This window comes from Nicotiana attenuata, unplaced genomic scaffold (assembly GCF_001879085.1).
Source record: "Nicotiana attenuata strain UT unplaced genomic scaffold, NIATTr2, whole genome shotgun sequence".
NCBI lineage: Eukaryota > Viridiplantae > Streptophyta > Magnoliopsida > Solanales > Solanaceae > Nicotiana > Nicotiana attenuata.
The window spans coordinates 16,959-30,639 of NW_017674420.1; the positions used below are offsets into that span (position 1 = coordinate 16,959).

General features: G+C 36.5%; 1 protein-coding gene across 1 annotated transcript in view; it reads left to right on the forward strand.

Moving 5' to 3' along the window:
- The window catches only part of LOC109218645, a 16,236-nt gene extending 3,187 nt beyond the window's left edge, over positions 1 to 13,049 (forward strand). The window contains exons 2-9 of the mRNA XM_019383017.1: positions 9,557 to 9,682; positions 9,761 to 9,825; positions 9,889 to 9,999; positions 10,080 to 10,283; positions 11,056 to 11,142; positions 11,230 to 11,355; positions 11,459 to 12,171; positions 12,830 to 13,049. Of these exons, the coding sequence (XP_019238562.1) occupies positions 9,557 to 9,682; positions 9,761 to 9,825; positions 9,889 to 9,999; positions 10,080 to 10,283; positions 11,056 to 11,142; positions 11,230 to 11,355; positions 11,459 to 11,629 (890 nt within the window). The 3' untranslated portion in view covers positions 11,630 to 12,171; positions 12,830 to 13,049. The remainder of the gene's footprint in view (positions 1 to 9,556; positions 9,683 to 9,760; positions 9,826 to 9,888; positions 10,000 to 10,079; positions 10,284 to 11,055; positions 11,143 to 11,229; positions 11,356 to 11,458; positions 12,172 to 12,829) is intronic.
- Positions 13,050 to 13,681: the final 632 nt, after the last annotated feature.

The window sequence follows — 13,681 nt, forward strand, 5'->3', positions numbered from 1 at the left end:
TGTCGTATATACGACACTTACCTTTACCTACTATACCATATATATATATATATATATATATATATATATATATGCATATATAACGCCATCTGGTCATGGGTCAATGTACATGTATAAATGAATGAAATGCACGAAAATATGTTAATAATCTTGATATTTCTTTCGGATAAACTTTTGTCAACTGCGTATTATTCTAAGACCCATGAACAGAAGATGTAATAATATGTCACATGGGGAATCAAGAACACAGAGACCCCTAGTATTTCTATGAATAGAGTTGTTTATGAATATTGTGCGTCTGCTCGTTTCTTCTGTTTATTTGGATCATGCCAAAAAAAAGAAAGAAGGGATAGCCTTAACATACCTGAGTCGATTCTCTTGACTATCCTCTAACACACGTTAATTACGACCAAATACGGAACAAGTTATATGAAAAGCCTGAAGCAATAATGCTGCTTATGCAGAGACCATCTTGGTTGAACCTTTTCCTTAAGTAACTTATGAAATGAAAATCTTGAATGAAGCTCTTTAGAACAAAAACGTTACTGATGTTATGGAAAGGTATCTGATTTCTTACTTTCTTATTCTATGTCCAAAATTAGACCAAGTTTGTAATGAATCCAAACTTTGTACTAACTTTTAATGGCTTACACGTTAAAGTTCTATTTACCTTAGATAGCCACCTAAGCTCATTTGACTACTTACTCATATGTATTAATAGTGGCTTACTGCCATGTGGGGGTGGGTTGTGAAATTTTAAATCCTTATCCACTTATTAGGTAATTAGGTAATGTCCCGTTATCCGGTAATTAACTAACTACCAGAATAATTAAGAATTATCTCAAATTACTTAAAATTTACTCATTCTTAATATACTTTATATATCATAATATCACGATCATATGGTACCTTGTATGGTACTAGTGCATAAATATCGGGTATCATATCTCGGACCGTATTTTATCCCAAATCGATAACTTTCAACGAAACTCATTTTCTTTAATTTGTGTACCCTTTATCCTTCATGGCACCAACTTATTGCTTGTTATAAATAGCAGAAATATACTAACCTCGAGATAATCTCATTCCCGAGTCTATGTCGATTAACTGAAGAAGAAACTTTAATCGTACGAAAACGCGAGATGTAACATCCTTCCCCCCTTAGAAACATTCGTCCACGAATGATTAATTCCCCGGGATCTATATAAACCTTGACAGAGTCGCCTTTGTATCAATACTACTACCAACTCTTCCTATAGGACTCAATAATTCAATGCCACATAGGACCACTATCATCAATAACGACAATGGCCTCACACGACCAATGACAATAACTAACACAAGAATCCATACACTTACCTTAAGGTTCTGATGTCTTTGTTGGACCCTTCTCTGGAGGAGGAAATAAGTAGGGATATCTTGACTTCATGTCTTCCTCGGCCTCCCAAGTCATTTCTTCCACATTGTTGTTCCTGCAAAGTACTTTCACCAAAGCTACGTCTTTAGTTCTCAATCTCCGAACCTGTCTGTCTAATATAGCAATGGAAGTTTCTTTATATGATAGCTGCTCTGTGACCTGAACATCGTCAACTGACACGATTGTAGAAGGATCTCCAATACATTTACGGAGCATTGGCACATGAAAGACTGGATGTACAGACTTCGAGTCCGAAGGCAAGTCTAATTCATATGCTACCTGGCCTACCTTGCGTATGATCCTATATGGTCCAATGTATCGAGGGCTAAGTTTTCCTTTCTTTCCGAACTTCATAACACCTTTTATCGATGATACCTTTAGGAATACCCAATCGTCAACCTGAAACTCCAAGTCTCGCCGTCGATTATCCGCATAAGACTTCTAACGGCTCTGAGCAGCTAATAGCCTTTCCTGTATAAGCTTAATTATCTCGATTGCCTGTTGTACCAATTCTGGTCCTACTAACGTAGTTTCCCCAACATCGAACCACCCTATAGGAGACCTACACTTTCGTCCATAAAGAGCTTCATGTGAAGCCATCTGAATACTGGTATGGTAGCTATAATTATATGCGAACTCAATAAGCGGCAGATGATCATCCCACCTACATTTGAAGTCTATATCACAAGCTCGTAACATATCCTCAAGTGTCTGAATAGTGCGCTCAGCCTGTCTATCTGTCTGGAGATGAAATGGTGTACTAAGACTTACCTAAGTCCCCAATCCTTTTTGAAAGGACCTCCAGAAGTTAGCTGTAAATTGAGCTTCTCTATCCGACATAATAGAGATAGGGATACCATGCAGTCGTACTATCTCCTTAATATAAAGCCTTGCATTCTGCGGAATATGTAGTCTTAACGGGCAGAAAATGGGTTGACTTTGTAAGCCTATCAACAATCACCCATATCGAATCAAACTTACCTGGATACGAGGTAAGCCTACGATGAAATCCATATTGATTACTTCCCATTTCCAGGTCGCAATCTCCATAGCCTGCAATAATCCACCGGGTTTTTGATGCTCAATCTTAACCTGCTGATAGTTAGGACACTGAGCAACTAACTCCGCTATATCCTTTTTCATTCCGTCCCACCAATATACTTCACTGATATCATGATACATCTTTGTCGCTCCTAGACGCACTACTAGAAATTAGAGCTATGACAACGCTTTTTTTTTTGCTACGGATCAGCAACCGTTGCTATAGATGGTGTATGGTTACGGTTTTAACCGTTACAGATTATTATTGGAACTACCGGGACACTTTTTAACCGAACCTTTGCAATAGTCTTAAAACCGTTCCGATAGAGGTAGATATGGCAACGTTTTTATAACCGTTGCAATAAATACATCTATAGTAACAGTGGGATAACGGGACCGGATCGGGCCCGCGGTCTTAACGGGCTAAACGGTCCCGGCGGGCCGGTCCTGGTGGGCCGGTCCCTGATGGTGTAGAAAGCCCGTGGCGGGCTGGTCCCTTGCGCGAGGCCCACGAGACCGGGACCGCTAAGCCCGGGACCGGCAGGCGGTCCTGGGCCGGTTCAACCGGGCCTAACGGTCCTAACGGGCTCCAACGGCTCTTTTCTAAAAAAAAAATTTTAAAAAGACCAACGGTCAGATTTTAAAATCTAGCCGTTGGCCTTTAATTTTCAACCGTTTGGAACTTTAAAAAATAGCCATTTGGCCCCCAAACTTTATTTTAACCCCAAACTTTATATAATTACACTTTTTCCAATTCTCAACTATAAATAACCCCTCATTCTTTCATTTTTACTCACCAATTCATCAATCTATCTCAATCTCTCTCAATCTATATCTAATTTCTCTTCTATAATTGCTTATTTTATTATTGCAATTTCGTGAAAAATTGTGAAGTTGGTGAATTGAAGTATTCAAGTCTTCAAGTCTTCAACGATTTTCAATTTTCAAGAAGTTGTTCGGCAATTCGGTAAACTCGTTCCAACTCTTAAGTTTTAAGAATATATTTTTGTGTGTTTAGTTTGCATAATTGTAATTAATATGGCATTTTCTTTGAAAAAAATGTTTGGTGGTAAGGGAAAAGCTAAAATTGGTGAAAGTAGTCTCCAACCTACTACCCTTCCCCCGGCTCCCCGACCCAGACCTATTACCCGTCCTGCTGCTCCTATTATTCTTGATAGTGATAACCCTTGTTTTCAATTTTCCGATAGTGAATTTTGCCATAATGTTGCACAAGGTGAACAATTAAATGAAGAAGTTATGAATGCTCTTTATCCTAATCAAACTATCTTAGAAAATGATGAGGAAAATGAGGATGTAGATGAAACCCAACCGGATTTAGATGATTCACCTACTAGTCCTGTTAATAACCCAACTGATGCCCCGCCCGACCCACCTGTAGAAACCCCTACTTTTAATAGACAACCTTCTAAACGCCTAGAAACATCATTAGTTTGGAATTTTTTTACTCAAGTAAGAGAACAAAATAAGGCTAGGTGTAAAACTTGTGGGAAATTGCTGGCGCATAAATATACTGGAGACCGTAGCGGTATGGGTAGTTTGGCTAGGCACATACAAACACACCCTAGAGATAAAGTTAAATATTTACAAATGAAAGCGCAGCAAGAGGGGACAAGTGTAGATACTGCGGTTAACCCTAGTACAGGTTCAAATCTAGTTCAACCAGGAATTAACACTGTGACCGGTGGTATTTTATATTACGATCCTAATAAAGATCGTGAAGAATTAGCAAAGATGGTTACCGTTATGTGCTTTCCATATACTTTTCCTTCTAACCCTAATTTTGTGCATTATATTAGAAAAGTTTTTAATCCTACTTATAAAGGTTGGCCTCGCGCAACAGTTAAGAGCGATATTTATAAATATAAACATGAATATGAACAATATTTGCGGTATTTATTTACTCATATAACTAATCGGATTTCTATTACTACTGATATTGGTAGAAGTAATAATGACTGTGATTATCTAACTGTTACAAGTCATTGGATAGACGAGGAGTGGATAATGCAAAAACGCATTATTGCTTATAGAATAATTAATTCACGTCACACAGGTAAGTTTATTGCTAACACTGTTGCAGATATTTGTAGATATTTTTGCATTAGAGATAAAATAATGGCAATTTCTATGGATAATGCTTCTAGTAACACTAGTGCTATAGGCATACTTACAACAACACTAAATCCTGCATTTAGTAATTGTTTCCATGTGAGATGTATTTGTCACATTTACCATTTAATCGTCGGTGATGGTATGAGAATTTTAAATTTAGAAATTGAAAAGGTTAGAATGGCTCTTAATTGGCTTTTTTATTCAAACCGTAGAAGTAGACTTAGAGAGTATTTTAAAAAATGTGATGAATTTGGCCTTAGAGAAAGAAAGGTTCCTAAACCTTGTCCAACTAGATGGAATTATATGTACGAAAGTTTAGTAGTTGCATATGAATATAGAAACCCAATTAATGCAACGTTTAATGCTCGTGTTGGTGGTGAGGATGATGATGAAATCCTTACAAATCAAGATTGGACGAATGTAAAAATTCTTATAGATTTTTTAGAACATTTTCAAATTGCTACAAATGCATTTTCTGGACAATATTATCCTACTATTTCAAATTGTTTAGTTTATATTGCAGCACTATGTGATTTGTTTGTTGAATTTTCGGAGGGTGGGGAAATTTATAAACTTGCTATAAATGCAATGAAAGAAAAGTTTAAAAAATATTTTTTCCCTATCCCCCCTATTTATGGTGTTGCTGCAATGTTAAATCCTACAATGAAATTAGGAGGTCCTCACTTTTGGTACTCAAATATTTATAAGGCTTTAGATCTTTCAGTTGAGGAATTTTCTACACTTGCAGAGGCAAAAGCCTCAATTAAAATAAATGCTCAAACAATTTATAATGCTTATCAACTTGCGTTAGATAATGCTAGGCCAAATGTTCCAACCCCTACTTCGTCTAGTTCACAATCATCTAAAAGAGCTGCGGGCCTAAAAGCACTTAAATCTTGGACGGAGTTTAGGGGTTCTCAAGGTGATAATTTTGATGAGACTTCACATCTAAATGAGCTTCAAGTTTATTTGTCGCAGGGACTTGAAAAGGAGAATCCAGACGGCACCTTTGATCTTTTGGAATGGTGGAAGGCAAGGGAAAAACATTTTCCGGTTCTTGCAAGGATGGCTCGGGATATTTTATCTATTCAAGCTTCAACAGTTGCATCAGAGAGCGCTTTCAGTCAAGCAAGACTTCAAATAGGTGATCATAGAGCGTCTATGAGGGAGAGCTTGGAAAAATCAGTACTATTCTGATATTGGATCCGCTCGGAAAGAAGAAACTTTGGACTTGCAGAATCACAACCGGAGATAGACGAAGCTTATGAAGAAATGATAGCGGAACTTGCGGAGGATGCTGCTTCGCCCGGAAGCGGTGATGAACAAGCTTCTTTTCCGCCACCACCAACGGAACCTCCTCCGAACCTTGAAGGATTTATGAGATTTGTTAGAGATACAATGTAGGTTATGGTGTAACTTGTACTTTGGCATATCTTCTTTAGTTTTTTTTCCTTTTAATGGTGGTATTAGTACCTTGTTGTGCTCATTCTATTGGGGGGAAGAAGACTAAGAAAGATATGCCACTTTTGATAATAAAAATTATAAGACATGCCCTTGAATATCTCTTTGCAATATTTTTTTGTCTTTAACTTGCAATTATTTATAAGCTATAATATATATACATAACATACAATATATACTACAAGAAAATATATAAGGGAATATATATACATAACATACAATATATACTACAAGAAAATATATAAGGGAATATATATACATAACATACATATATACTACAAGAAAATATATATATATATATATAACATACAATATATACTACAAGAAAATACATAAGGGAATATATATACATAACATACAATATATAGTACACTATACTAGTATACTATACTAGTATACTATATATATTATATTTACATGAAGAAGTAGTACTATATATACTACAAAACAAGATTTTTCAAAATGAGGGCCCCACCCCCAATGACCACCAACGGTCATATTAATTGCACAAATAGCCGGTTTTTTTTTTCCAATTTACAAAACAAACCTTCTCTAACACTATAAGTACCCCCCTCCCTCTTCTTCATTTCAATACTCAATACTCATTTCTCAATCTAAATTTCTCTCAATCTCTCAATCTCCAATTTTCAAGACTTCAAGTCTCAATCTCAATTTTCAAGTTAAATCATGCCTCGTTCGGAAAGAGTGCGCTTATTTGTTTCGCAATACTATGAAGTGCTTGAAGAAAATGAAGAAGGCCAAATATTAAAGTGCAAGAACTGTGGAAGAGTCTTAAATTTTCGTTCAGGGTGTACCACAGGCATTTTAAGGAGGCATATAAAGTATTGTGTTGAGGGTATTTATCCGCAAATTCGTCTTTAAGATTTTTCAACAATTTGTGTTATTTTAAAATTATTAGACGTATTTATGCTTCATGTTGTACTTTGTTATTAATTTATTATGCATGCCAATTTAGTTTTACTATTGATTTGTTATTTTACATTTTCGTCAAACACTTTAATAATTAGATTCCTATATTATATATACTACATATATTTATATAGCCATGCATAAGAGCAATTTATATATATACATACACATATGGTTTACAAGAAATTGCCTTAAATAAAAAAAATTTAAAAAAAAGCCCGGAAATAAAAAAAGCCCGTTAGGCCCGCTAAGCCCACAAGCCCGGCCCATTTAGCCCAGGACCATATGGGCTTAGGCCCGTCACGAGCTGGTCCTACCCGTTGAGCCCACGAAGCCCGGGACCGCGAAGCCCGGGACCGCTAAGCCCAGGCCCGTTTAGCACGGCCCGTTTAGCCCATTTAGGCCCGGGCCCGGCCCACCATACTGCCTTATGTCACGGTCATTTAATTCCCTCCTTATTTTTCACCCAAATTTTCTATTACCCGCTAAAATGAGAGGCGCTAAAATGAGAGTGGCCTCTGATTTTCAATTTTTATTTTTAGTTTTTATATCTAATAAAATACCAAATATATATAAACCCCTAATTTATTTTAGATACAGTTTCATTGGAAATTACGAGGTGATGGCTCAACAACACCGACGATCTGAACAACACCTCCATAATCGGCCAACACCGACGATCTGAACAACACCGACGATCTAAATTCTCTCCGCCCCCCCCCCCCCTTTCCTAACCTGGCAGCACCCCTAATTCCTTTCTTCTTGAGCAGCAAACGAACGGCAAAAGACCCTCCTCACAAAAATTAATCAAGTCGCCGCCGACCTCTTCTTCTCCATTCCCTCACTCGCACCAAACCAGACCCTCCCTTTGATGAAAAAAACCTAGCCGCCGCCGAAGAGTAGAGACGGACAGAACGCTTCTCCCATTTTGAACCCTAGGAGCCGCCATTCCTCTCTCAAGCTGAAAACTGAGTTCGAACTTTGGTGTTTATTGCTAGAGACCTCACTGAGCTTCACTCGAATTGATTCCAGCCTTTATTTGACTTTGTTTAGTGCCTTTTCTGCTCAAGTAGGTATATTCTCTTACATCTGTATTTTGTTCAGATATGGTTTAATGAAAAATCATGACTACTTCACATTATCTGTTATTGCTGTTTGGATTTGGCTGCCTTGAATTAGGTTCAGTGTGAATAAAATGCTAGCCAATTTATTGAAATGCGATTTGCCGTGATTGAATTCATTTGTCATTAAATATTGATTTAGCCGATGTCAATTTGATTTACGTTGGATCTGTTAAAATCGAGTGATTGGCTTTAAGAGGAGTTCATATTAAAGGATCAATATCTACATCAGTAGCAGAAGCACCGCTAATTCCTTTCTTCTTGAGCAGCAAACGAACGGCCGCACCGGAGGCGGCGTGCTGATCCCTGACTTACTACTTTGTTTCCTTGTTTTCCTCCCGGTTCTAGTCCTTATCTATGTAAACTAGCTATTTTCTTTTTATTGAACATTGTGTGAAAGGAAAAAAGAAACCTAGCTTTAGTGTTTAGGACTTCAAAGAATTAAGGAATGTCAAGCTACACATGAAGATCTATTTTATTTCAATCACTCTCCATCTGAAAAAATGGCATTCTTCTTATCAGATGCTTATATTGTTGAACCACACTGAAGAGTCCTCAAAAATTGAAACTAGGCACACTAACATTCACTCATTTATTAGGAATTGCCACAATTTCTATGATACCAGAAATGAAAATTGTGGCAAAGGCAATGAATTGATCAGCATTTCCAGCACACCCCTCTTTCTTTTTTTTTTTTTTTTGCCTTGGCTAGTTAAAAAACAAGCAAAAGTATTTAACTCTTCAGCTTAGGTGTCTACCGTTGCATTTCTTTGGGACACTCAAAAAGCAACTTCAGACTTCTCTTTCTTTGTTCTTTGGTACACACACACAGAGGGGTAATGGGTAGATTAGAAAGGAACAAATGTAAATATATATATATATGCATGATAGCAGTTTTGTGCTGAATAGATTTCTGTCATATAGAGAAAAAGAGAAGGAAAAAGTAGGATGTCTTTTACACACTCCCAGTCTTAAGATTGTCTGCTTGTGAATCTGTGAAATACTGTATATATTGGAATATGTAACCTCTTTTTCCTCTTTTGTGATGATGCCTTTCTATTAATGCTTTTGCTAACCTATTTCGCGTTTACTTTTTTGAATCTAACAGAGATTTTAACAGTCATGAATCAAGAAGGGTGCTCAAGCAAAAATAAAAAAATATCCAACCGCATTCCAGCTGGATCACTTGCATCTTTGCGAAACCAAAAGGTTTCGTCGTTGACAATAAAAAGAACCTCTCAAGCTATAAGGTCTAATGAAAATGAAGAAAGACAATCGGAATCTCGATCACTTGCATTTTTGCGAAATCAATCATTGACAACAAAAAGAACCTTTCATGCAATAATATCTCATGAAAATGAAGAAAGACAATAAGAAGCTGAAAAGGTTTCGCAAAGATCTCAATTGCAAGAAAAAGTGCGGCAAGTGCCATTGATTTCTACCTCTTCTACAGCACAAGGAGTACAAGAACATGTGCGGCAAGTGCCAATGGATTCCATCACTCCTACATTACAAGTTGTGCATGAACAATCTGAAGATTCTACCAATCAAGAAGCAATTGGACAATCTGAGGAACCAGGCAAGTATATATAAATTTTAATCATAAAATTAACTAACAGTGATGATTGGTGATTATCCTTGTTTTGTATTAGTGCAGGCCCTTCCGCGCCAAAAGAAAAAGAGGCCCTACTCAAATGCAAAGTGTGCACGGAAGGAAGGACCGTAAAAAAATCGTGCTAAATGAGTTTAATCAACCCATTGGTCCTACTGATAATGTTGTGAAAGAGTTGGGTAACTTCCTTGGCACATTGGGAAGGAAATGGGACCTTTTGTCCTCTTAATGTATTTGATTGGAGGAAACTAGATACAAAAAATGATATTTGGAAATATGTCAAGGTTTGAAGTTCCTAATATTCAATAAGCGTGGATGATAATTCATATTTTCTTATACTAACCTAATTGCACTAAATTTGTAGGAAAAATATGACATTCCTGAAGAGGCGAAGAAATGGGTTTTTGATTCAATTTGTACTGCTTGGAGAAAGTATAAAAGTCAGTTGAAGCGAAAGCACTTTGAAGCATATGAGAATGACGAGCTTCGAATGGAGAATAGGCCGCTAGATGTTCCAGCGTCTCACTTTAAAGCTCTTCCTGAATATTGGAACTCCGATCCCGCCAAGGTAATTACATCTAACTTTTTCCAACTTTGTTCCGGAGTGTCACTTTAAAGAACATATAAGTTACCTGTCATGAGATAGATTTTAAAGTATCTATGTCATGAGATACAATAGCTTGGAGGATGTTTGTAGGAGTCAAGTTATATTGTGCAGCCACTCTACTTGTATTTGCTACCTGTCCTCCTATGATTTATTTCTAACCAAATTGTCCAAAATATACATATAATGGTATGATCCTTCCATAGGTCCTATTTTTCTTTTTTCATCTTCCTGCCAGCTGATAACTGCAGCTTCCAGATTTCCATATTGACTGATTCTGAGCTTTTTTCACAAAAATAGCAGAACTTAGTTACTTCATGAACAACTATCCATCCAAAGGCATCCACTTATGTAGTCTTAAGTTCTTTATCCATAATCCACCATTCCTCCTCACATCTTCCCACTTGATCAAATGTGCTCTTCTCTGCACACTTGACATTATCCTTTCTCTACTTAATTCCAAAAATAATGATAAAGTCTAACAAGTTATGGCATTTCAGCTCCAAAATACAAACACATAACAATGCTTTCTTAGGAAAGTAGTCCCTATTCTCATTTATTGGTAAACAAATATAGGCAGGAAGATGCAATGATAGACATGGAGGCAACAAAACTACCATTGCAGGACTTATTTACCATACTATTTCCTTGATTGAAGATGCTCCAAAGATGGAGTTTCATAACATTAAAGTTTTCCAGAAACAATAGCTGACACTAATTGCTTGTTTATTTGTAGAAAATGTCCGAAACCAATATCGAGAATCGAAAAAAGTTGAAGCATCTACACACGGCTGACAAAACACCTTTTGCTCTAATCATCGAGGTTTGATTTTTTCTCTTATTTTTCTTAATGTATGAACTTGCTAACTTTGCATGAAAAAGATTCTTATACTAGTTTTCATATGACTAGGAAAAAAATAAGGAAATGGCTGATACTTCGGATACTCTATTAAGTAAGGACATCTTTGTGGCTACTAGAAAAAGAAAACCTAGTCGAGTATACAAAGGCTCTTATGAGAATACAATTAGTAAAATTGTAAGAAATTTCTAATTTAAAGTTTGTCGTGATTATTATTTCTTCTTAATTATTGACTTAGTTTTATTTACTTAAACTCTGTTCTCTTGCATTTGGTTTGTAGGCTGAAATGGAGAGAATACAATCAACTCAAGAAAGTGGAGATGTCAGTGATTCAGTTGACACGTTTGCATTAGTCTTGGGACCTAAGCACCCAGGTCGGGTAAGATTGTATGGACGAGGAGTTAACAAGACTATCTTAAAAAAAAAAAAGGAGATTTTGGATCCTCTGTAAATACTACTGATGAGAGAATGCAACAAAAAATGGAGGAAATGGAAGAGAGGATGCAACAAAAATTGCTGGAAAAGCTCAATGCACAAAAGGAAGCTATGGAACAAGATATTACGATGAACGTCGTTACACGACTTCAACGTCTAAACCCCGATTTAAGACTTGATCCTGACATGCTAATATTTAGTGCTCGTGCACCTAGAGAAGCTTCTTCTGCACAACAAGCTGCTATTCAACCAATCAATTGTCCATCCGCTGGCAGTAACAATCAAGGTTAGTCCGTACCAAATGTTACACGTCTTCTCTTTCCTCTTCTTCTCTTTTTTTATGTTGCTTCTCTACCACTGTACGCTCTCTCGCTCTCTCTCTTTCTGGCAATGTTTTACTGGTTTTAAAGGATATTTATGGTGGAGAAAGAGGGGTTGTTTGTGAAGTCATTTTAAGGAAGTTTTGGCCGCGTTTTGGAGTTGTTTCGTGGTTGATTGGAGATGGGGTTCACGCTGGTTTTCAACTGGATTTTCGGCTGGGTTTTGCCGAATTTTTCAGTATGCTTCTGTCCTCTGTTGTTCCATTTAAGTTTGCCTTCTTTTTTTCTGCAAAAAATTGGATCAAAATGCAATTTTGTTGAGTATTTTGCTATATTTGATGAATTTTCAATTGAAACGTTAAAGTTGTCTATGCACTAGGTCCGCCCCTGGATGATGTAATGTTCATTCCAGTTCTTAATAAGCCATTGTCTTCTAATCATTATTATGCTATCAAGCCTCATGGAAAGCGCAAGGGGTATATTATTGTATTTACATATTCACCCCGCGCATAGCGCGAGCTTAATGCACCGAACTGCCGATTATGTGATTCAAATTTTTGACTCAGTTTAGTAATAGGATAAAAATGCTCTCCTGATTCCTGATTGCAAAATTTAGAAGAACACAGCTTAACAAAGTTCAGCCTTAGTATTGTGTCTTTGCCTTCTATTAATTGGAGTGCAGAACAATTGATTCTAGCAAAATTCATTTTCTGGTTTATTTCTTTGCCTGGATAAAATCCAAGGTAATGAATCTTATTTATGGTTTTATATTGAATGATTGAAATTTTTTATGTGCTTATTGTTGAAGTCTCAACATTTTCCGAAAATTAGGATAAGAGAATTTTTAGATAAGATTCTCTTGAAGGGATAATGACTTTATTTATACTCTTTTGTAGGTGGAGTAGATGAAGAAAATGGAAGACGGAGACAATGATGAAGATCTAGACCTTACTTAAAGAGAATTTTGAATTGTTGATTGTTGTAGATGCATGTGGCGGTTTCTAGGAATGTTTGTTATCAAAACTTTTTAAAACTTTTAACTCTTGAAATATCAAATGTATGTACTTGGTAACATTTCATCACTATCTATAGATTTATTATTAGCTTGTTGGACAATTTGGATTATGAATAGTTTCATTTTGTTATTTATATAAATTTTAGTGTTTTATAGTTTATTGTATATATATGTAAATCTTTATTTATAGCAGGGGACAATATTTTCAATTCAATTGAACTGTTAAAGTAGCTAACAGAACCGTTGCCATAGGACTTGCAAACCGTTCCAAAATAATCTAAAAACCGTTGCAATATGTAGTTCAACCGTTGCAATATCTTAAAGAAATCGTTGCCATTTCTACAATATCCAATATCCGTAACAGTTTAATAGATATAGTAACGGTTATAGACCGTTGATATAAGCGTTATGGTAACGGAAATTAACCGTTGCAGTTGATAAAAATAATCGTTCCAACAGGAAGAGGGAAAACCGTTGCGATAGACTATACTATAGCAACGGTTATCTGAACCGTTCCAAAAACTGTTCCATAAGCTCTATTATCACGCGAGCTTGTGGAACGGGTGCTGAACCGTTGCAATACATCTATGGCAACGGTTTACCTATCTGTTGCAACGGTTTTTCATGCGTAGCCATAGGTGAATTTTCCAGTAGTGATGGATAGAATAACGAGAATAGTGAGTTTCTCCCATAACCTGCCGACATAACCCTGCAACACTAGGGACACATAATC